Here is a 21,217-nt window from a genome sequence, read left to right on the forward strand (position 1 = left end):
TGATAGATGCAAATGGGAGTAAAAGAAGTGAAGGCAGAGGAAATGTGAAATATTGGACATTTTTGTTCCATTTTAATTTAACTTCCAGTTTTGTAGACTTCCAAAACAATGAATGAAATAACAATCTTTGTAGGAAAGGAAAAGGAAAACTGATAAATTTTTATTAAGCTCCATATATCTTTCCATGGCTAAGTAGCAGTGTGCTTCCTGTAAAGATTGTGGCCCTCTGTGAATTAGTCTATTCCAGCTAATCAGAGCTTTGTTTGAGTGTTTGATCAGAATGTAAACCAGGAATCAGTGTTGTCTTTGAGAGAAAAAATACACCAATGAACATGAATTAAAAGATGGAATAAGTTTCTTATGATTTTGAAACTGGATGTCTACTGAGTAAATGTGACCCCACACAAAACTGGGAAACACTATTATGAGACAAAACATGATTTAAAGTAATAGCATAGTAGCAGGTTGAAATGATAAGAAGAAACTCTCAATAGAGGCATGTTTATGGCTCTTCAAAAGTACATTTGTTTACTTTCTTAATGACCATTGCTTAGACCGAATCAACTACATTTTGGTTGAATGCTTGAGACATTGGATAGCTTTGCAGAGAATTTGGAGCAAAGAGGCACTTGGGGATGGAGCTCATGACTAGTATTTGGTTATTGGTGGTGATGACTGAAATGGATAATTATTTTCTTCTTTAATAACCAAAATATTGTTAATGTAGTAGAGCAATATAGTTATATTTTTGTTTATTGTTGATTTGTCTATTTCATATGCAAACTTTTTAAAAAAGAAAGTCAGAATCTTCACAAACACAATTGGATGCTGTTTTGTGAAAGCTGACTTTAGATCATGTGATTATTTAAGTCCTGACAAATATGCAGAAACTATTTTATGCTGAAGAAAGTTGGATCTGCTTTCATACATTTATTTTGATTAATGTCAGTTGAAAACAATATATTTATTCTGAATTCCTTTTGAATAAATTTATCTACAAATCTATAGAAGTAGATTTCCATCAGAGGATGAGAAGGAAATAAAGAAAAAAAATTAAAAGAGTTGATTTCAGTGAGTATATAGTGAGAGGCTTTTAACAGAGTTGCCAAGTTTTGCTTGATGGTTTTTGCAAAGGTACTATTGTATAATAGTAACATTATTAGTTTTAAAATAATAATTCACAGGAACTACCATAACAAAAAATTTTAATTAATTGAAAAACTAGGTGTTCCTATTTTAAAACTTCACCCCTTCCTTCTAGAACACTTATCAATATGATAATAGCTATATGATACCCAATTATAAGGACAAAAAGTTCATACTTCTGTTGATCTATATTTCAACAAAAATTTCTTTTCAGTGTGCTTCTTGGTGAAGTACACTTTCAAAGTTCAGTCTACTAGGATCATATAAGCAGTGGGCAACCTATATATTGAGAGTTCATCATGTAATGCTTATTGTGGACCTTAGGAACTATTCAAAAAATAAATTTCTCTATTTACATTTGTGGATTAATTTATCCTGGTAGTTTGTCATAAAAAACAAGATAATTTATTTATTTATTTATTTAATTTTATTTTTAGGGCCGCAACCGTGGCATATGCAAGTTCCCAAGCTAGGGATCAAATCTGAGCTGCAGCCACAGCAACGCCAGATCTGAGCTGCACCTGCAACCTATGCCACAACTTGTAGCAATGCCAGATCCTGGTCAAGGCCATGGATTGAACCCACATCCTCATGGATACTAGTTGGTTTCTTAACCCTCTGAGCCACAATTGGAACTCCAAAGACGGATATTTAAATTTGTATTATTCATTGTAATTACTCAGAAAATATTTGCATTGACATCACCAGATATTGTATATTATTCTTAGCATTTAGAGGTAAATTCTCCTTCCAAAATATGAATGATCAGAAAATTTAACATTTAATATTTAAAAATAAATGCTATAACTATGACATTTTATTTATCTTTTCTGGAGAATCCACTATGAATTAAGGAAAAATTACAATGGCCTGCTTCAGAGAACCCTCTTTGCTTTATGTTTTATTGTCTGAGCTCAGGTGGTCTGCTGTAACAAAATGCCATAGACTGAATGGCATAAACAAGAGAAATTTCTCATAATTCTAGAGATCTGGGAAATCTAAGATCAAAGTGCCTGCTGATTATGTTCCTGGTGAGAGTTCTTTTTCTTGTTTGCATATGATTTTCTTTCTTTCTCCATATTGAAGAAAAAGAGAGACAGAGAGCACTTCTTTGCCTCTTCTTATAGGGCACTAATCTCAATATGAAGACCCCCCCCATGACCTATTACCTTCCAGAATGCCCATCTCCAAATAGCATCACATTTAGGATTAGAGTTTCAACATATGCATTTTTGGGAGACAAGCACTCAGTCCATATCATAGGCAATCTAATGTGATTATAGCATCACCTAGGAAAGGATATCTATAGTTAAAAGTCCACTAGTATGTCCATTATATCCCTACTTTCACCAGTTTAAAACAAAGCTGAAGAAAAAACAAATATATATCAGAAACTTAATATACACAATAACAGATTAGAACACATTACAAAAAAGTCCAAAATATGTGTTTACTTGTATTAAATTTATAAATATTCGCAAAAGAGCTACCAAACTTCTTGATGTGTTTAAATTAGTCTTATCGTTTACATATTTTTTTTTTTTTTACTTTCAAGTTAAACTTTTCCTTTTTACATAGCATTTAAAAATAATCCCTGGAATTTAAAAAACATGCTGTAACAGGGATACAAGTTTTCAGAATCCCTCTAAACATCTGCTATTCGCCTTTAGTATAGTTTGTTTTAAGCTGATGGCTGTGTGGTGTCACTGATGACCTTGAGAATGTGATCACAATTTCTTTTGGAAGCTGGTCTTGCAGTATGTGCTTTGAATATTTGATAAATACAGAGTATCAAGTTAGTGAATGACTTGCTATACAAACCATATTTAATTTCCAGCACTTAGAATTTCTGATCAAAATCCCTGAGAGGAAATATTTTAGTATTCCTGTGCTTCACTTTGTCTTTCTGCAAAATAAATCTTTCACATTCTTTATACTTTGTTTCTATGTTTACATTTCTGATTAAGTCTACATCAGAAAACTGGTTAGGCTAATCTATAAGTCATGTTAACTCCTCATTTTAATTCAGGTGAGACAATTTGGCATTTACTTGCAAGCATATTGTTAACTAATTGAGAAGAAGCCACTGATACTTAGTTTCAAAAGATCACAGGTCCATCCACATTTTTTGTTCTCCATTGCTTGAGTCCCTGAGGTGGTTTTTAAGGCTTATGACCTAATAGGGAGATACAAACAATAAACAGAATTCTTGATTAAATTTTTAAATAGACAAAATGAAATCTTATGTACTATTTTGAAAATGTGCTTTTGCTGATTTTGTTTTATACTCTATGAGGCCAGGGTTCCTGAGTCATAATAAAAATCGAAACTGCCTATAGTGATTTAAAATTTCCTATATTCTATGTGCTTAAAATTTTATCAGCAAATGACTTTTAGAGTGCATGTTTGTCTAAAATTTTTGAGGTTCTTTAAAAGGATTGATGTTGAATATAGTCAACTGTGATTGCATATTCAAATAATATGTATTTTTATAATTTGACAATCTTGTGTTTGTTTGAATGCTCATAGACTCAAATGAATGCAACACTTAGTGTACTTAGTCATAATCTTATTATTTGTTTAGTCCGATAATGTTGACCATCAGAGTAAAATTGAAAACCTTCAGATTCCTGTAATAGACCTAAAAGTTCAGTGTTTTAGATTTTATATTTGGACCAATATCCAATGGTGTGCCTATAAACCAACTCTCCAAAAACAAACAAACAAACAAACAAAATTAAAAACAGAACAAAATAAAAAGAAATAAAAAACAAAACAAAATAAAAAAGTGAAAAGAAAACCGCTGACTTATAATTTTTGCCAATTTCCGTGGTATAAATATTCTCACCATGGCTGATTCCAAGTTACCAACAGCTTAACACCTGGCTCACAAAATTACTGCATATTTAACAATCAACCCTAGTTTAAATAGGCTCCAAAACAACACTTTCCTTTTAAAGTGTTATAGGAAATATGAAATGTTTATCAAATCAAACTATCTATTGCCAATCTCCTCCCATATACATTAAGCAAAACAAAATCATTTGAGACATGTTCACCTATTATTTTCTATTTCTTCAGAAAAGCATAACATATTAACTCAAAGTTTGAGAATTCTCTATAAAAATGAATGAGTGATCAGTTTACCAATTAAAATTATACCACCTTGACATAGAATAAAGTCAAGTTGGAAGGAGCATAGTTGCATTCCTGGCTTTTTCTTCTACCAGTGTGTAAATATTTCCACCACAATGTGAAAAGAATTTTGTGATTAGAGGTGTTAACTTCTGCAAATGCCCTTAAATGATGAAAGCTAAGACAAGGGAGACTAGACCTGGCTGGCATTTGCATTTTTAATTTCCTTTTCACAGGTAGGAGAGAAAACCATAGCTTTTTAGAGCTTTGAGGAGTGATGTGACTTTTAGAAGCTTAGATATCTAAAGAAAATATATGTTTGCTTATAGTTTAATAAATTTCCCCACTTCTATGATGGTAAATAATTATCAAGGATAACTAGCATATACCTACTAAAGCAACACTTTTCAATATAGTAACTACTAGCCACATGTGTTTATTTCAATGTTTTCTTTTTTTTTTTTTTTTTTTTTTTGTCATTTTAGGGCCGCACTCATGGCATATGGAAGTTCCCAGGCTAGGGGTTGAATTGTAGCTGTAGCAGCTGGCCTACATCATGGCCATAGCAACATCAGATCTGAGCCTCATGTGTAACCTGCACCACAACTCATGGCAATGCCGATCCTTAACCCACTGAGCGAGGCCAGGGATCAAACATGCATCCTCATGGTTATTAGTCAGATTTGTTTCTGCTGCGCTACAGCAGGAATTCCTATTTCAATTTAAATTAATTAAATAAAATGAAAACTTCAGTTTTTCAGTTGCAACTAACCACATTTCCACTGCTCAACAGTCACATGTTACTTGTGAATACTATATTAGAAGGTACAGGTAGAGAACGTACGCATCATTCCAGAAAATTGTATTGGACAGCACTATTTCTAGAGCATTAGAGAGAGAAGATGGTTGACAAGGTAAGAATAACTAGTAATTTTTTGGGGGAAAAGGAAAATACAGATTGAAAAATCAGCAAGTATATTGCAATTAGCCTTGAATTTGGCCAAAAGAACAGTTATTGCTGAATATTGGCTTACTCTATTATTATTATGATCATTTTCTATTAGAAAGCAGAGAGCAAGAACACAGAATTCACTGTTTAGAAAAGTTTTAGTATGCACTTTATCAAAAACACAAAATTAATAGGCAGAAGCCCCACCATCAAAATAATTTATAGAATTATATACTATTTCTGGCTAGAGCCATCACAGTTTGTTAGCTAAGTAAGATGCATTAAGAAGCATATTTCACTGGAGGCAGTATAGCATGATGAGTAAGAGCATGGGCTCCGAAGTCAGATTGTCTGCCAGTATTTGAATCCTAGTATCACTATTTCTTGTTATGTGACTTTGGGAAAATTAATTAACCTGCCTGTATCTCAGTTTGCCTTATTTACCAATGAATTAGGGATGATAATTGTAACTACCTCATAGTGTTCACGTGAGACTTAAATGAGACAAAGCTTATTTATACACTTAGAACACTATATCTGGTAAATACTCAGTATATATATCATTTTATTATGTTCTATATTCAAAAATCCATATAGAAATAGTAGCAAGTAGAAACCAAATTCATGGCCAAGAGCTAGCCTGAGAAAAAAGTACTTTCTCTGTATACTTTGTCTGTGCAACCTCTTATCAGTACCAGAACTGAGGGTTGCCCATCATTAGATGTATATACAGGTATTGGACCCTCCACCCAGAGAGCATTCATTCACCTGTAATGGCTACTTTGATCTTAATGCCACAAAAGAAAGGTTAGGGTTCTGGTGGGGACTGAAGAGTGGTGCCCATTCTAATATCAGAATTGATCTGATTTATATTTTATTTTAAAGTATCTTTGAAAGATTATGTGTGGACTATTTAGTCTTTAGTTTGAATTATGAGCATCTACACACCAGGTCTTTCATCCCCAATGGGTACATTAGGCACTCAATAAATGTTTCCTTCATAAATGAATGTAAACAAATGATTCATTGGATATTAAACTTTGGGAAGTGTTTTCAGCATAAATGATCATTAGTGATATAGACTTTTAATTCCAAAACTGGAAAAGACATTATAGGTTGCAAACATATTTTTTGTTTCGGTTTTGCTATTATTGTTTTTTTTTTTATTTTTTTTATTTTTGTCAGAAACTAGTTTGAGAATATTGTTATGCCAGGCACATAGTCTTTAGGTCTGGCTCAGATCCCTTTACTGTTGGCTCAGCTATTAGCATTTGTAGCTAATAACCAATATAACCATAACATAAATTGGAAATTGCATTATGATCATTAAGCTTGTAAGGCCTTTCATCCTTCAGTTATATTAGTCAATGTGGAAAAATTCTGAGGGAAGAATAGGTAAAATACCTGACTGAGGAGTTCCCATCATGGCACAGTGGTTAACGAATCTGACTAGGAACCATGAGGTTGCATGTTCGATCCCTGGCCTTACTCAGTGGGTTAAGGATCTGGCATTGCCATGAGCTGTGGTGTAAGTCGCAGACACGGCTTGGATCCCGCGTTGCTGTGGCTCTGGCGTAGCCCAGAGGCTAGGGGTCCAGTCAGAGCCTGGGAACCTCCATATGCTGCAGGAGCGAACCTAGAAAAGGCAAAAAAGACAAAAAAAAAAAAAAAAAAAAACCTGACTGATATGAAAACCTCTTTACTATTTGACATTTAATTATTTTATGATACATTACATCTGTATTTAAAGGAAACGTTGTCATACCAGTGTGCCACAGTTTTCTCTAATAACAAATTTAAGAAATTTAGTGTAGGAAGCTGTTATTTGGCTATTTACCAATACCATCTGATTAGCTGTGTTTTTTTGTTCAGCGAGCAGCTGGCAATTAATGAATTGATTGGAAATGGTCACAAGGCAATGGCATTAGTATGTGAACATCTGGTATTAAAATTAGTCAACACAGAGAGGGGTTTTGTGATAATTCAAATTCACTGAAAAAAATCACTATTTGAGTCTTATTCTAAGAGCTCTGTGGAAAGACAAAGCTATTACTATCTTTTAGAACATGAAATGAAGATACATTGAGAATTGAATGTGTGTGTGTGTGTGTGTGTGTGTGTGTGTTTGGGTGGGTGACAGGGTCCAAGCCTACAATATAATTATGCAGGCCTTGCATATTCCCACTGAGCTATCCATTCTCCAACTCGAGGGCATTTACGTGCAATGAGCAGATATGGCCGATTCCCTTAAGTTGTCAGCCTCTTCCAGAACCAGTTGATCACATTGAAGAGGTGAAGGTTCTTTGCCCGACCCTCACATGGGTCACATATAGGGCATGCCTATGATTTTGCACTGTCCATGGTTACATGTTCCAGCTATATCCCCATCTGCTTGTTTTTTTTCTAAATTCATGAAAGCCCTGACATATTCATCTTAAATACAATTGTCAATTGAAGATTGTCTATACATACAAATTCTTAAACTGATTCATAAAAATTCATAAAGTGTTATGCTTCCAATAGTATTCAAAGGTGACAAACTTGAGCATCAAGTTCTTGTTCAGGATTAGTGGTATGCCAAGTTAGCAACACAAATGAACAAACTTTTAGTTTTCTTGTCCCTTAGTTTATTATTTAAGTCCATTAAGTTACAATCTGTTCTGTTTCTCTAGAACTCTGGGGTCAGTACAGAAGGAACAAGTCAATTAAATATGAAATATCAAGACAAATGTGTGAATAATATATCTTGCATTCAGATAAACTTCCAAAAGCCACTCCTCAGCAGCAAAATGCCACTAAATCCTTTAGGAACTCATTAATAGATTCACATGTGGAAGAGTAATTACAGTGAGAGTTGAATGCCAATTAAATAAAAATAAAAAGACAAATTGAGTATTATTAACCTCATGGAATGCTTGAGAAGAATCAATATAATATCAGAGGTACAATTTAAAAGATATAGCCGTTCTTAAAAGGCAACTACACACATGAACACATACATATAAGCATATTTAATATGCGTGTATTAGTACTTCATGGGTTATGCAAATACTACCATATTTCCAAGGCTGTAAAGAAATACATTGAGATGAAATAAAGGATCTCTGTGAAAATGGGCAGAGTTGATACCGTAGTGCCCATAAAATAAATCCTATACCAAATTGACTGTGTTGAACCTTGCATAAAACTGATTTTTCTCAGCATTGACCCTGTTCTTTATTAAGGTTCAAATGTACTCTCAAATAATTTAATATGATGAGTGTCTCTTTTGGCCATTTGTGATATGTTCCTCCCCATAAAAAAGGGAAATTGTGATAGAAGAGGAAATAGTATGTATTAATTGATAACATTTTCTATACTCTCTCTTTTTAAGCATAAGCCTTGACCTATGTAAGTATATGCTAGAATTTGAGATACTGTTGCAGATGATATTACTAATTGAAGGGGAAAGTTGGGATTTGACTGGGTAGGTGTATATCAGTTTTAGAAATTTCCCTCCTCTGCTACTTTGACTGAATCTGGAGAAGACTTTTGCAGTGTTTCTGAAAAGCTGTTTTTGATGGGGCATGAATGAAATACATGAAGAGTAACAGTGTTGTAAAAGTCATAAATGCCAAATAAAATGAAGTCATCAATGAGTAAAATGATTAGGGTTTTAGCTTTGCAATTTACCTTTTTAAAAGCCCTTATTGATTTGTTGCAAATACTGTTAACCCTGTATTTGGCAAATGGTGAAGATATTATCACTTGTGTTCTCATTTGTAATAAAACAGATTAACTTGCTGTGAAAATTTAACTAGGCTGAGACACAACAGTAGCCACCTAATGAACCGAAGCACATTGCAGTTAAGTAGCTAAATAGATGCATACTGATTACAGGGCTGAAAAATGGATCTGTTTACTTGCAAAGAAGAAATTGTTTATAGAACTATTCGTTATTTTAGGAGAAATTAAACATTCGCAGTTCCACACAGATTTTTTTTAAAACCCACCTAATTCTTAATCAGTATAAGGCACTGGAATCATCTAATATTGTTTACATGGTGAAAAACTCTGATCTCTGTGATGCCTTAGGAAAACAGTAACAATGAACTGAACCTTGATTGAATATGGAAAGTGTAGGCTACAAAATCTTAAAGCAGAAATATGATTTTATGCATAATGTTATTGTAACTCTAAATTGTGTTTTCAAAGTTATTGTTTCACCTAATGTGCTATTGAAATGTCAAAGAAATTTAGAGGTAAATTATTTGAGTTCATATTATTTAGTCATATGCAAATTTTAAATATTTGAAGGATTCCTCTTTATAGCTTTGCATTTTTTCTCATTACTTATAGCATTTTCTATTTGTGTAGATGATCTTCTGATTATTTAAAAACTTCAGAGTGAGCTTTCATTTTTCATTAAGCAGAGTGGGCAAGAGCAAGCATTTTGTATTCTCTTGCTTTTCCAAACCATCAATTTTATGAATCACCCCCAAATTTTCCATTTTCTTATAGCAGCATGTATTGCTGTGCATATGTTTCCTGTTTGCCACTAGGAGGTGATTTTGTAGGTTCAGTTCTATGTTTGCTCAGTAACTTCTGTACTTTGTCCCTGTCCATTCAATTAGAGGTCCATTAGAGATAAAAATAATTCATTCAATTGCATATTTTTTCAGCAAATATCCAACGTTAGAATTCAAAGACTGAATGTTCTACACTTTATGCAGATGTTTTAGCATAGAATCACTGAGACTACACAACAGCAAAAAGTGAAAAAATAATTTTGTCCTTATGTATGAAATTCATTTCATTGGTGTGTGTGTGCATGTATATACACATGCTATTTAGAGATTATATTTTTATTCACTACAGTTTAGGTTGGATTCCACAACTGATGAACTACTAGCCTTTTCAAAAAATAAAAGGATATAGTATAAGGGCTATACATATTTTTCTGTCCACCCTCATACCATTCCTCTGAAATGTATATATAATTGTTTGGAAAAAACACAATTCTCGTCTCCTTTGCTTATATGTGTCCTTTGATTTTACCTTGTATACATAGTATTGCAACTATATATTTAACTATATACTTAATAGAAAATAAGTGTATATTTCTCCGTCTTAAAACATTGTTTTTGAAGCATGACAGTAGTTATAGAGCCTTTAAAGTGTAATAACTACATAATACTACAGCTAATATACTCAAAGTCCACTATTCATTTCATTAAAATTATCAAATGTTAACTAAATGCTAAATAATAATATAAAGCACCATTTAAGATGAACATACTACATTGATAACTGTATTAGTTCTTTATTGCTTCTTTAACAAATTCAACAAGTTTAGTAGCTTAAAACAATGCAAATTTATTATCTCACAGTTCTGTAGGTCAGATGTCTGACATAGGCATCACTGAGCTAAAATCAAGGTGCTGACAGAATTTCTTTCTGTAAGCCTCTAGGAAAGAAGCAGTTTCCTTGCTTTTTCAATCTTCTCTCTCTGACCATTCTTCTGTAATCATATTTCCCTCAGACCTTCTCTGTCTGCCTCCAAGTCCAGCTATTAATATATGGATTGAACATCTTTGATGGGGTGGGGGCATTATTCCGCCTGCCACAATGATAGACATTGCAAAATATTTACTTCTACTAATGAAATAATAGCCTTTAACTTTCATGTTATTGCTTTTGCATTAAATAGTTTTTCTTACAGAATTATCAATTTGGGGCCTCTCAAGCAAAGCCTATGTGAAAATGTATAAGCGCTTATTTTGTGAACTAATTTTTAATATTTTGATGATTAGACTACTGATGTTGCAATTATGCATAATTAGAACATTTAATTAAGAAATTTATTATGGATGAATTAAATTTTATAGAAGAAACAGTCTCTGACCCAGCATGTCTATCACCTAGTCACATTTATTGTGTATATGGATAAACACCACAATTTGTTTTTTTATTGATCAAATTAACTAAATGATTGTCAGATTTATTCATCAGGTTGTGATGCATACTGAAAACTTCAGAGTTTTTTAGTAATATTCATTATTGCAGAAGTCTTGAGCTCCATAACAGTTACTATAGATGTATGTGAAATAAATATCTTATTTGTATTCAAATTCATTATTTAAAATTATAAAAATTAAATAACTATAAAATTGATATTGATAGGTCTTAGTTTTGAAAACCCATCATTGTGTTCTGTGACTGCCAAACCATTTTGTTGGCAAAATTCAAGATGAATTCCTAAAGTCTGATAGATTACAAGTAAATTATTGCTATAATTTTTTTCAGTGAGGAAAGACTCAGCATGTGCCAGGTGTCACTGTTTGTTAGTTTTATTCCAAGGTTCTCAAGTGTTTATCTTTGGGAGCTCTTCTTACTCAAAAGAGTAGGATCAACATCCAGGTTATGTCCTGAACCTTATATCAATGCAGAAGCTTACAATAACAATAACCTTCACTAATAATAATTTCACTTCATACTCTTTGCTGAATTTCCTAGGCAAGCAAGTGGAAATCACCTTTTCTTGAGCCTCTACCATGCATCCAGCATGGCACTGAACCCTTCCATCTTCTCATTTAACCCCCACGATATTCCATTAAATTCCCAAGAACAAAAAATACACTTTTGTCTAAAGATATATGTTTAAGACCAGGTGTTGTGGCTGTATACACTTTCAGAATGAGAGGTCAACGTTTCAAACGTTATGAACTCAACCAACATGAAAAACTTGGTGCACAGATGATATTTCCTTTTGTGTTTCCTTTTGTGTAAGGAACGGATCCCAGAGAGTCCTTCTCCTGCTCCCTCTCTGGAAGAGAGTCATCACCCTGGGAGCCAGACCTCCTCCCACCCCAGCAGCAGTGTGTCCAGCTCTCCCTCTCAGATGGATCACCATTCGGAAAGAATGGGTGAGTATCTCACCTGAAACAAGGATTTGAAAGATAGTCTTCCAGGAAATTCTTCATAGGCAATAGACAGGGGAGAAAAAATCCAGGGGGAGCTAGTGATGCTTCCTTAATACAGATGACTTTTAAAAGTGGTCATTTTTTATTGCTGAAGCAATATCAACAAAAAAAGTCCTAGAAGTTTGTTCTCTGGAAGGGCCATCACTTACTATATCATTGGATCCCATGGGAACAATTTGGAGTTTTTTAGAGTATATGTTAATTCAGTATATTAGTATTTGACAGCTAGTGGGATACAAATCACCTACAGCACCCTTCAAATAATGGAAGATAAAATATCCTTTAGGCAGTTGATCATATAAGAGTGATTAAAAAGTTGAATCAACATATGATTTGCTACAACCTCAACAATTTAGATCACAAGTATTTAACATGATTTTCTCTACATTTATTTTTTACTGTCTCAGAAGTCTTACACTAGAGATACTCTTCAAGAGCTATTATAATGTTATTGTCAGTGATGTTGCATATTGAAGGCTTGAATGTAGCCACAGTCTGGCACTAACTAGCTATGAGATCTTGTGTATGTCACCTAACCACCATGATTATCTTTGCCTAACATATGGAAATAATTACTGCTCTGCCTAGTATACTGGAGTTTTGTGAAGTCAGATGAGATAATATGGGGAAAAACACTTCAAAAATTGAAAGTGCTAAGGAAATGTGGGGGATAAGCACTGTTTTTCTCTGTGTGGCTTTGCCTTGATTGATTATTTGTTATAGCTGAATACATATGTATGTATACCTGAGTAGGATCAGACAACAGGAGATAATAAGCTATAACAAATTTTCATGTAGTGCATAATAATTATGAACCAAGTGAGCTAGGTAAATCTTCCTCAATCTTGTGTACCTACACAATCTAATTTCTTAAGTATTCATTTCCTTTAGGGAAAATGATTTCTGCTTTTCTTCTAGTCTTACTATAGGGACAGTTTAAAATGTGAATTATAGATTTTTAAGCTTTATAACAGTGATTGCCTCAAGCCTCTCCAAAATAATGTTTTTATGGGGTAGGAGAGTAATTTGAGGGATTAAGTAAGATTTTAGGTTCTGGATTTGTGCTGGGAAAGGATAAGAATGATTTCTCCCTTGTGGAAATTCATCTAAGTCTCAGTTAAGGTACAAATATCATATATTGTTTGTACCTATTTAGCTTCATAGTGAGTTCAGTGGGTCGCAAATCTGACTCCCCATTGTAATCACCTATGAAGCATTTACAAATCTGGATGCTCAGGGTCTCATTTACCTGGTCTGGAATAGAGCCAAGGAGCAGCATTTTTGTTTTGCTTTTCAGTATCTCCTCAGGAGGTTCTAACTTGCAGGCAGTGTTAAGAACCACTGAGTTAGAACTTATGGCTAAAGACCATAAGGAAATAAAGTTTAATTCCTGGAAGAGGTGACAGAAGATTCCTAATTTTGTTCTGTGGATACAGATTAACCTAGTTGTTAAAATGTGTGCTACTGATTCAAGGGAGTCTGAGTGAACCTGGGGATATAGCCTGAATGCTTGTAAATGAATCAAGAAACCAAGCATACATTATTCTATCAAGATAATCTTTGCATTGATGAGGAAAGGAGGATAGAGGAAAGGGAGAGAGAGAATTATTTATCGAGTTCTGTCTAAAAGCAAAGCACACAGGGAAATACTTATACTCTGTGATAGACATATTGTAAGAGATATCTTATATTTAGAAATAAAATCTATCTAAAGCAATATAATCTAAAAAAAATCTTGACAACATAAAACATTTCTAATTGCTTTGGTAGTAATTATACTTTCTATGTACATTCCACAATAGTCCAAGTATGAATGTCTATAAATGAAGAAAAAATTTGATGATTTTTGGGTTAAAGTGACCATATCTTATTGATAGTGTTATTAACACCTTAATAAAATATAACTAAGGAGATTATATAATAAACTGAAAATTGACATGATTTTCCTCTTTCAATATAACTGTTTTTTAAGAAGCATTTACAACAATCACCAGAAAATTATATTTTATATTTTATCTATTATTTTTTCTGTATATTTTCAAAAACACTATGAAGTGAATTAAATGCTTAATTATTTTAAACTCATGAAATTAAGTGCTAAATTCTTTTAAGAAGCATTTTGGGAACTATATTATTAATTAAGGAGGTAAATAGCTAATTTTCACATGAACTTTAAAAGGGGAAATATTTTCAATGATTTAAAGAAAATATATTGGCAATTATATATGCACTATAAATTTTACTTTAAAATTCACATGATTAAGCAGCTTATAGATTTTTAAATTTTATGATCATCAGACCAACAAAAATCTTTTCACTGATTCAAAAGTAGAGGTGTATAAACTTAATGTTAGCTGTTATTGGAGTGAAATAACTATTTCTGTAATGCTTTTTTGCTTTTCTTTGGGTGTCTTGCAAGAAAATTACTCAGTTATATCTCTTATTTATAGTTATGATGCCCAACAATAGAGAGGAACTTGTTGTTGATCAGGATAATGGACCAACTATCAAAAAATTCCAAAGGGAAAATAAAGGTAAAATGATTTTTGCTTATTTGATATACATATAAAGATCAGATACTAACTCAATTAACATCCTAGTGCTGCATATTGCATCCACATTTCCCTAAGTCAGAAGAGATCCATATTGGCTTTAGATAAATTCTTTTAGTAGTAAAACAAAAAAATAATACCGGAAGCTTGTTTAATTGATGCAGTAAATAACATATTAGTCCAAAGTTTCTCTGTGCCTATGGTTGGAAACTTTACCTTAAGCCCCTTTAATATGCCTGGTCGGAGACATCTGACCCTCTTATTATATATGCACTTTGGTAACTCTGTGTAAGTAAATCATCTTTTGATGGTTATGTTTGAAAACTTGAGCTGCTCTCATGGAGGAGAGATATTTCCCTTAACACTCGAAAGTGATTTTTTTTTTTTTTTTTGCTTTTTTTTAAGGCCACACCCTAGCGGTATATGGAGGTTCCCAGGCTAGGGAGTTGAATCAGAGCTACAGCTGCTGGCCTACGCCACAGCCATAGCAACATGGGATCCAAGCTGCATCTGCGAACTACACCACAGCTCAGGGCACCACTGGATCTGTAATCTACTGAACAAGGTGAGGGATCAAACCCGCAACCTCATGGTTCCTAGTTGGATTTGTTTCTGCTGCGCCATGATGGGAACCCCTTGAAAGTGATTTTTAAAAGTATATGCTAATTTGGACATTTCAAATGAAAGTTTAGCAAGTTACTCCAATCAAGTATTTATGTCGTCATCCAAATATTTATGCAATTTGGCTTTTGATCAACTGATGTACATGTGTCATTTCTGCACACTATACAGTTTTTCCTCAGGATATCTATCTAAAGTAGAGTAAGAATTTCAAAATCATGCTATCTTGATATAAAAGCTGAGTACAATTTTGTTTTAAAAATGGAGTTCCCATTGTGGCTCAGCAGTAAGGAACCCAACTAGTATTCATGAGAATGTGGGTTCAATCCTTGGTCCCGATCAGTGGGTTAAAGATCTGGTTGCCATGAGCTGTGGTGTAGGTCACAGACATGGCTCAATTCCCATATTGCTGTGGCTATGGCATAGGCTGGCAGCTGCAGCTCCAATTCAGCCCATAGCCTGGAAACTTCCATATGCCACGGGTGCGGCCCTAAAAGAAAAAAAGAAAAAGGCTGCAAAGGCAGTTCCCATTGTGGCTCAGTGTGTTAAGAACTGACTAGTATCCATGAGGATGTGGCTTCAATCCTTGGCCTTGCTCAGTGGGTTAAGGATCCAGCATTGCCGTGAGCTGTGGCGTAGGTCACAGACGTGGCTTGCATCCTGCAGTTGCTGTGGCTGTAGCATAGGCCTACACCTGAAACTCTGATTTGACCCCTAGCATAGGAACTTCCATGTGCCACGGGGGCAGCTATAAAAACAAACAGAAAAAGGATGTAAAGGTTAGAAAGTAAAGGAAAATACATTGGCAGATATAGGTTATGCATTATAACAGTCACCATGAGTTAGTAATTCTAAGCTAAGGAACATAAACTGACATGTAATTTATCAGATCATCAGATGATCTGATTGTACTTCACTATAGGTACATTTTTTTGTCTCTACTAAAAATGCTCATAATATATAGAAAATGCACTCCGTGAGCTGAAGAGTTAATGAAGGAATTTTTCTTTCTTCTCTAGACTGAGCTCACTTCCCAATTACCTAGATGAGCATGTTAGTTAGAATTTAGAATAATGCATGATTTTAATTTCATTAATCTATTGTTTTTTTCCTTGCCACGTTTCATCTTTTCTTATCCAAACGCTGAAAGGCTATACCCTCTGGGGCCCCAAGACGTAAGTGATTGATTTCTGAAAAGTTGTGAGAATGGAAGAAGTCAGGTTCAGTGTATTAAACTACCCAAACTCTTACACAGGTAATGAAATTGTAGTTAAAAATGAAACTTCAGGAGCTCCCGTTGTGGCTCAGTGGTTAACGAATCTGACTAGGAACCATGAGGCTGCGGGTTCGATCCCTGCCCTTGCTCAGTGGGTTAAGGATCTGGCGTTGCCGTGAGCTGTGGTGCAGATGAGGCTCGGATCCCTCATTGCTGTGGCTCAGGCGTAGGCCGGTGGCTACAGCTCCGATTGGACCCCTAGCCTGGGAACCTCCATATGCCGCGGGAGTGGCCCAAGAAATGACAAAAAGACAAAAAAAAAAAATTCATTCGTAACCCAGCAACAATGTGTTCCTGAAACCCCTTTTCCAGAGAGTCATGACTATTTGAAGGACAGATTGGAAGTAAAGCAGCTTTTCTAGGAAAATCTCAAGCAATACATGATACATATGATTCTGTCAGAACTACAACCCTCATAAGTCAAAATGGCATCTAGGGCTGGCCTGTGCACTGCAGTGCTCAAGTACACAATGCTGTGCCTCATGAAAAATCAGCTGGAGTACTAGTACAGATGTAGACTAACTGATTTTCATAACATACACAGTGGCGTGCACTGGCATTTCTGAATCTCTTGCTGCGGAATGAAACAGTTATATTCATTTCAAATAGGTTGGTCACACATCTTTATGAGGACATTAATAGACAGGAGTAGCATATTAAACTCTACCTCTCCAGTTATAATGAAAAGCTTTCTTTTAAATGGTATTTTCTATATCAAGTTCTACCAGTTACATTTGTGATATTAAGATAAAATATGTTTTCCTCAAATAGATTTTAGTTCTTAAAAAGGAATGTTGTTAAACTAGAAGTCTCAACATTTATTAAGCTTGACAAGTAGGCAGTTTATACAACTGTGGCAAACATATGTTTTCACATCTGTTTTGAGTAATATCATCATGATTTTTAAAATGATTTATAGTTCTGGAAATTATAAAATGCGAGCTTTGCTATTACGTGGAAATTTTCAGAAAATGAAGAAATACCAATAGAGTATGCTTCGTGTAGCCCACATTTTATTCTAGCTTGTAAAATTGGGTGAAAGTGTGACACATGTCTCAAATGATAATTTGCATTTTTGTCTTGAATTTTCATGTGCAGACATTTCAAAGTCTGTATGACCTGGGCTTTCCTGGCAGTGATGTCCATTTCAACTGTGTCCAGTATGACTTACTGAAATTGCTATTTTAGTTTTGACTCAAGCATTTTGACTAGACTGATTGGTCAGTCCAGCGAGGCTTTGATTTTTTTTTTCCACAGAGTTAGTTAAATCAACCAAATCAATCGCACATTATGACATTGTGTTACATAGTTCTAACAATCAGTTCTGGGATTCATTTTTTCTAAAAATTACTCAGTGAATTTTATTACATTTTTAGTTGTACAATGATCATCACAACCCAATTTTATAGCATTTCCATCCCAAACCCCCAGCACAACCCCTGACCCTCCAAGATTCCTTAGAGTAGAACCTTTGGGGTTTTCCACCCTACTTTACCCATGTGGAAGCAAAGGGGCAAAGCAAGACCCTTTTCCCACTCATTTCCCAAACTGCTGGCAAGAATAGGGGCTTTTTGATATTTTACATTTTGAATTGAATGTATCTATTGAAAACTATATATGCAAGAAGTACTGACGATCACATTTGAAATGCTATATAAACATTGGAACAATAAATTTATCATTTAGCTCAAGACCTGAGTACACTGAACCATTACATTTTAAATTGGTCCACAGACAACAGATGAAAAGCTAATAGTTTTAACATCCTTTGATCAGAAGAATCTAAAGTAGACCTTGGGAGTTCCCATTGTGGCACAGCGGAAACGAATCTGACTAGTATCCATGAGTATGTGGGTTGGACCCCTGGTCTCTCTCAGTGGGTTGGGGATCTGGGTTGCTGTGAGCTGTGGTGTAGGTTGCAGATGCAGCTTGGATCCCAGATCCCACATTGCTATAGCTGTGGTGTAGGCCAGCAGCTGTAGCCCACAGGTGTGGCGCTCAAAAGCCAAAACAAAAAACAAACAAAAAAACCTCAAAAGCACGTGTTGCTCTCTTCCTCTCTTGCTCTTTCCCTGTCTGTCTCTCTTTCTCTTTTTCCCTCTTCTTACTCCACCACCAGAGCCTGCCTGTGCTTTCCCCACACCTATCTTCTCTCCTCTCTTAATAAACACCTACATGCTTTGCTAAAACAATAATAAGGTATATATCCCATCTAAATTAAAAGTACTATCATATTCATTTCTATGCAAATAGATTAATTTCAGTTTAGCAAAGGATTTGGGCTATATATTGACACCCTAATAATGTAAATATTTTCTATTCAATCAGATTCTTCTCTCGCTTTATTCCTGAGACAATCTCAGATACTACATTAAATCTTTATTGGAAGGTGCTTGGAAATGATCATGATGCTGGTTAAGATGGGAAATACACCTGCTGAATATTATATATTTTTTAAATAAGAGAGACTAAAATATTGAACCAACTATAATATAAATATCATTACACATAAAATTTATGATGATGTTAAAGGAAAGTGACAGATATAATTTCGTGCATTTTTTACTATTCAGTAATTCCAAATAGAAATGAGAGAAACAAGGAATATATCTTACTGGAAATTTTTTTTGAATTACCTTATTTTAAAAACTTTTTATTTAGAAACAACTATAGATTCAAATTATGTTGCAAAAGAATCCATAAAGATCTTAAGTACCCTATAACCAGTTTCTCCCAATGACAAAATCTTATATGATTATAATCCAATAGGAAAACAGAAATTTACATTGATAAGTCCACAGACCTTATTCATATTTCATCAGTTTTACATGAATTCATTGGTGTGTATGTTGCAAGTGTAAGTAGTTATTCTTTTTTATCACTGAGTAATATTCTATGGTATGTATGTACCATAGTTTGTGTAACCATTTATCCATTATATGACATCTCATTTTCTCCAGTTTCTGTCTAATATTCATAAAGCTTTTAGGAACTCTTATGTACAGGTATTTATGTAGATAAAACTTTTCATTTATCTGGGACAAGTGCACAAGAGCTGGGTCATACAGTAAGTGTATGTATACTTTTTTTATAATGATTTTTATTTTTTCCATTATAGCTGGTTTGCAGTGTTGTCAATTTCCTACTGTACAGCAAGTTGACCCAGTCACACATGCATATGTACATTCTTTTTCTCACAATATTATGCTCCATCATAAGTGACTAGATATAGTTCCCAGTGCTATAGAGCAGGATCTCATTGCTTATCCATTCCAAAGGCAATAGTCCGCATCTATTAACCCCAAATTCCAAATCCATCCCACACCCTCCCCCTCCCCCTTGGCAATCACAAGTCTGTTCTCCATGTCCATGATTTTCTTTTCTGTGGAAAGGTTCATTTGTGCCATATTTTAGATTCCAGATATAACTGATATCATATGGTATTTGTCTTTCTCTTTCTGACTTACTTCACTCAGTATGAGAGTCTCTAGTTCTATCCATGTTGCCGAAAATGGCATTATTTTGTTCTTTTTATGGCTGAGTAGTATTCCATTGTGTATGTATACCTTTTTTATTTTATTTTCCCACTGTACAGCAAGGGGGTCAGGTTATCCTTACATGTATACATTACAATTACATTTTTCCCCCACCCTTTGTTCTGTTGCAACATGAGTATCTAGACATAGTTCTCAATGCTATTCAGCAGGATCTCCTTGTAAATCTATTCTAAGTTGTGTCTGATAAGCCCAAGCTCCTGATCCCTCCCACTCCCTCCCCCTCCCATCAGGCAGCCACAAGTCTCTTCTCCAAGTCCATGACTTTCTTTTCTGAGGAGATGTTCATTTGTGCTGGATATTAGATTCCAGTTATAAGTGATAGCATATGGTATTTGTCTTCATCATTATGGCTCATTTCACTCAGGATGAGAGTCTCTAGTTCCATCCATGTTGCTGCAAATGGCATTATGTCATTCTTTTATACGGCTGAGTAGTATTCCATTGTGTATATATACCACTTCTTCCGAATCCAATCATCTGTTGATGGACATTTGGGTTGTTTCCATGTCTTGGCTATTGTGAATAGTGCTGCAATGAATATGCGGGTGCATGTGTCTCTTTTAAGTAGAGTTTTGTCCGGATAGATGCCCAAGAGTGGGATTGCAGGGTCATATGGAAGTTCTATGTATAGATTTCTAAGGTATCTGCAAACTGTTCTCCATAGTGGCTGTACCAGTTTACATTCCCACCAACAGTGCAGGAGGGTTCCCTTTTCTCCACAGCCCCTCCAGCACTTGTTATTTGTGGATTTATGAATGATGGCCATGCTGACAGGTGTGAGGTGGTATCTCATGGTAGTTTTGATTTGCATTTCTCTCATAATCAGCGATGTTGAGCACTTTTTCATGTGTTTGTTGGCCATCTGTATATCTTCTTTGGAGAAATGTCTATTCAGGTCTTTTGCCCATATTTCCATTGGGTGATTGGTTTTTTTGCTGTTGAGTTGTATAAGTTGCTTATATATTCTAGAGATTAAGCCCTTGTCAGTTGCATCATTTGAACCTATTTTCTCCCATTCT

General features: G+C 34.5%; 1 protein-coding gene across 10 annotated transcripts in view; it reads left to right on the forward strand.

The window, feature by feature from the left end:
* Window positions 1–21,217, forward strand: part of DACH2 (dachshund family transcription factor 2) — a 571,191-nt gene that overhangs the window by 457,106 nt on the left and 92,868 nt on the right. For 9 of the 10 annotated variants that reach the window (XR_014834871.1, XR_014834872.1, XR_014834873.1 and 6 more), the window contains 2 exons: window positions 12,000–12,135; window positions 14,643–14,726. Coding sequence is in view for 6 of the 10 variants with exons in the window: in XM_021079680.2 (XP_020935339.1) it covers window positions 12,000–12,135; window positions 14,643–14,726 (220 nt within the window). In the remaining 4 variants the exon portion in view is untranslated. Of the gene's footprint in view, window positions 1–11,999; window positions 12,136–14,642; window positions 15,310–15,649; window positions 16,907–21,217 lie in introns of those variants that run through there. The other variant, XR_014834874.1, reaches the window with a different exon arrangement.

This window comes from Sus scrofa, chromosome X (assembly GCF_054392235.1).
Source record: "Sus scrofa isolate SSC_HxYL_T2T_F1_AM1 chromosome X, Sscrofa_HxYL_maternal_Yorkshire_Landrace_v2.0, whole genome shotgun sequence".
NCBI lineage: Eukaryota > Metazoa > Chordata > Mammalia > Artiodactyla > Suidae > Sus > Sus scrofa.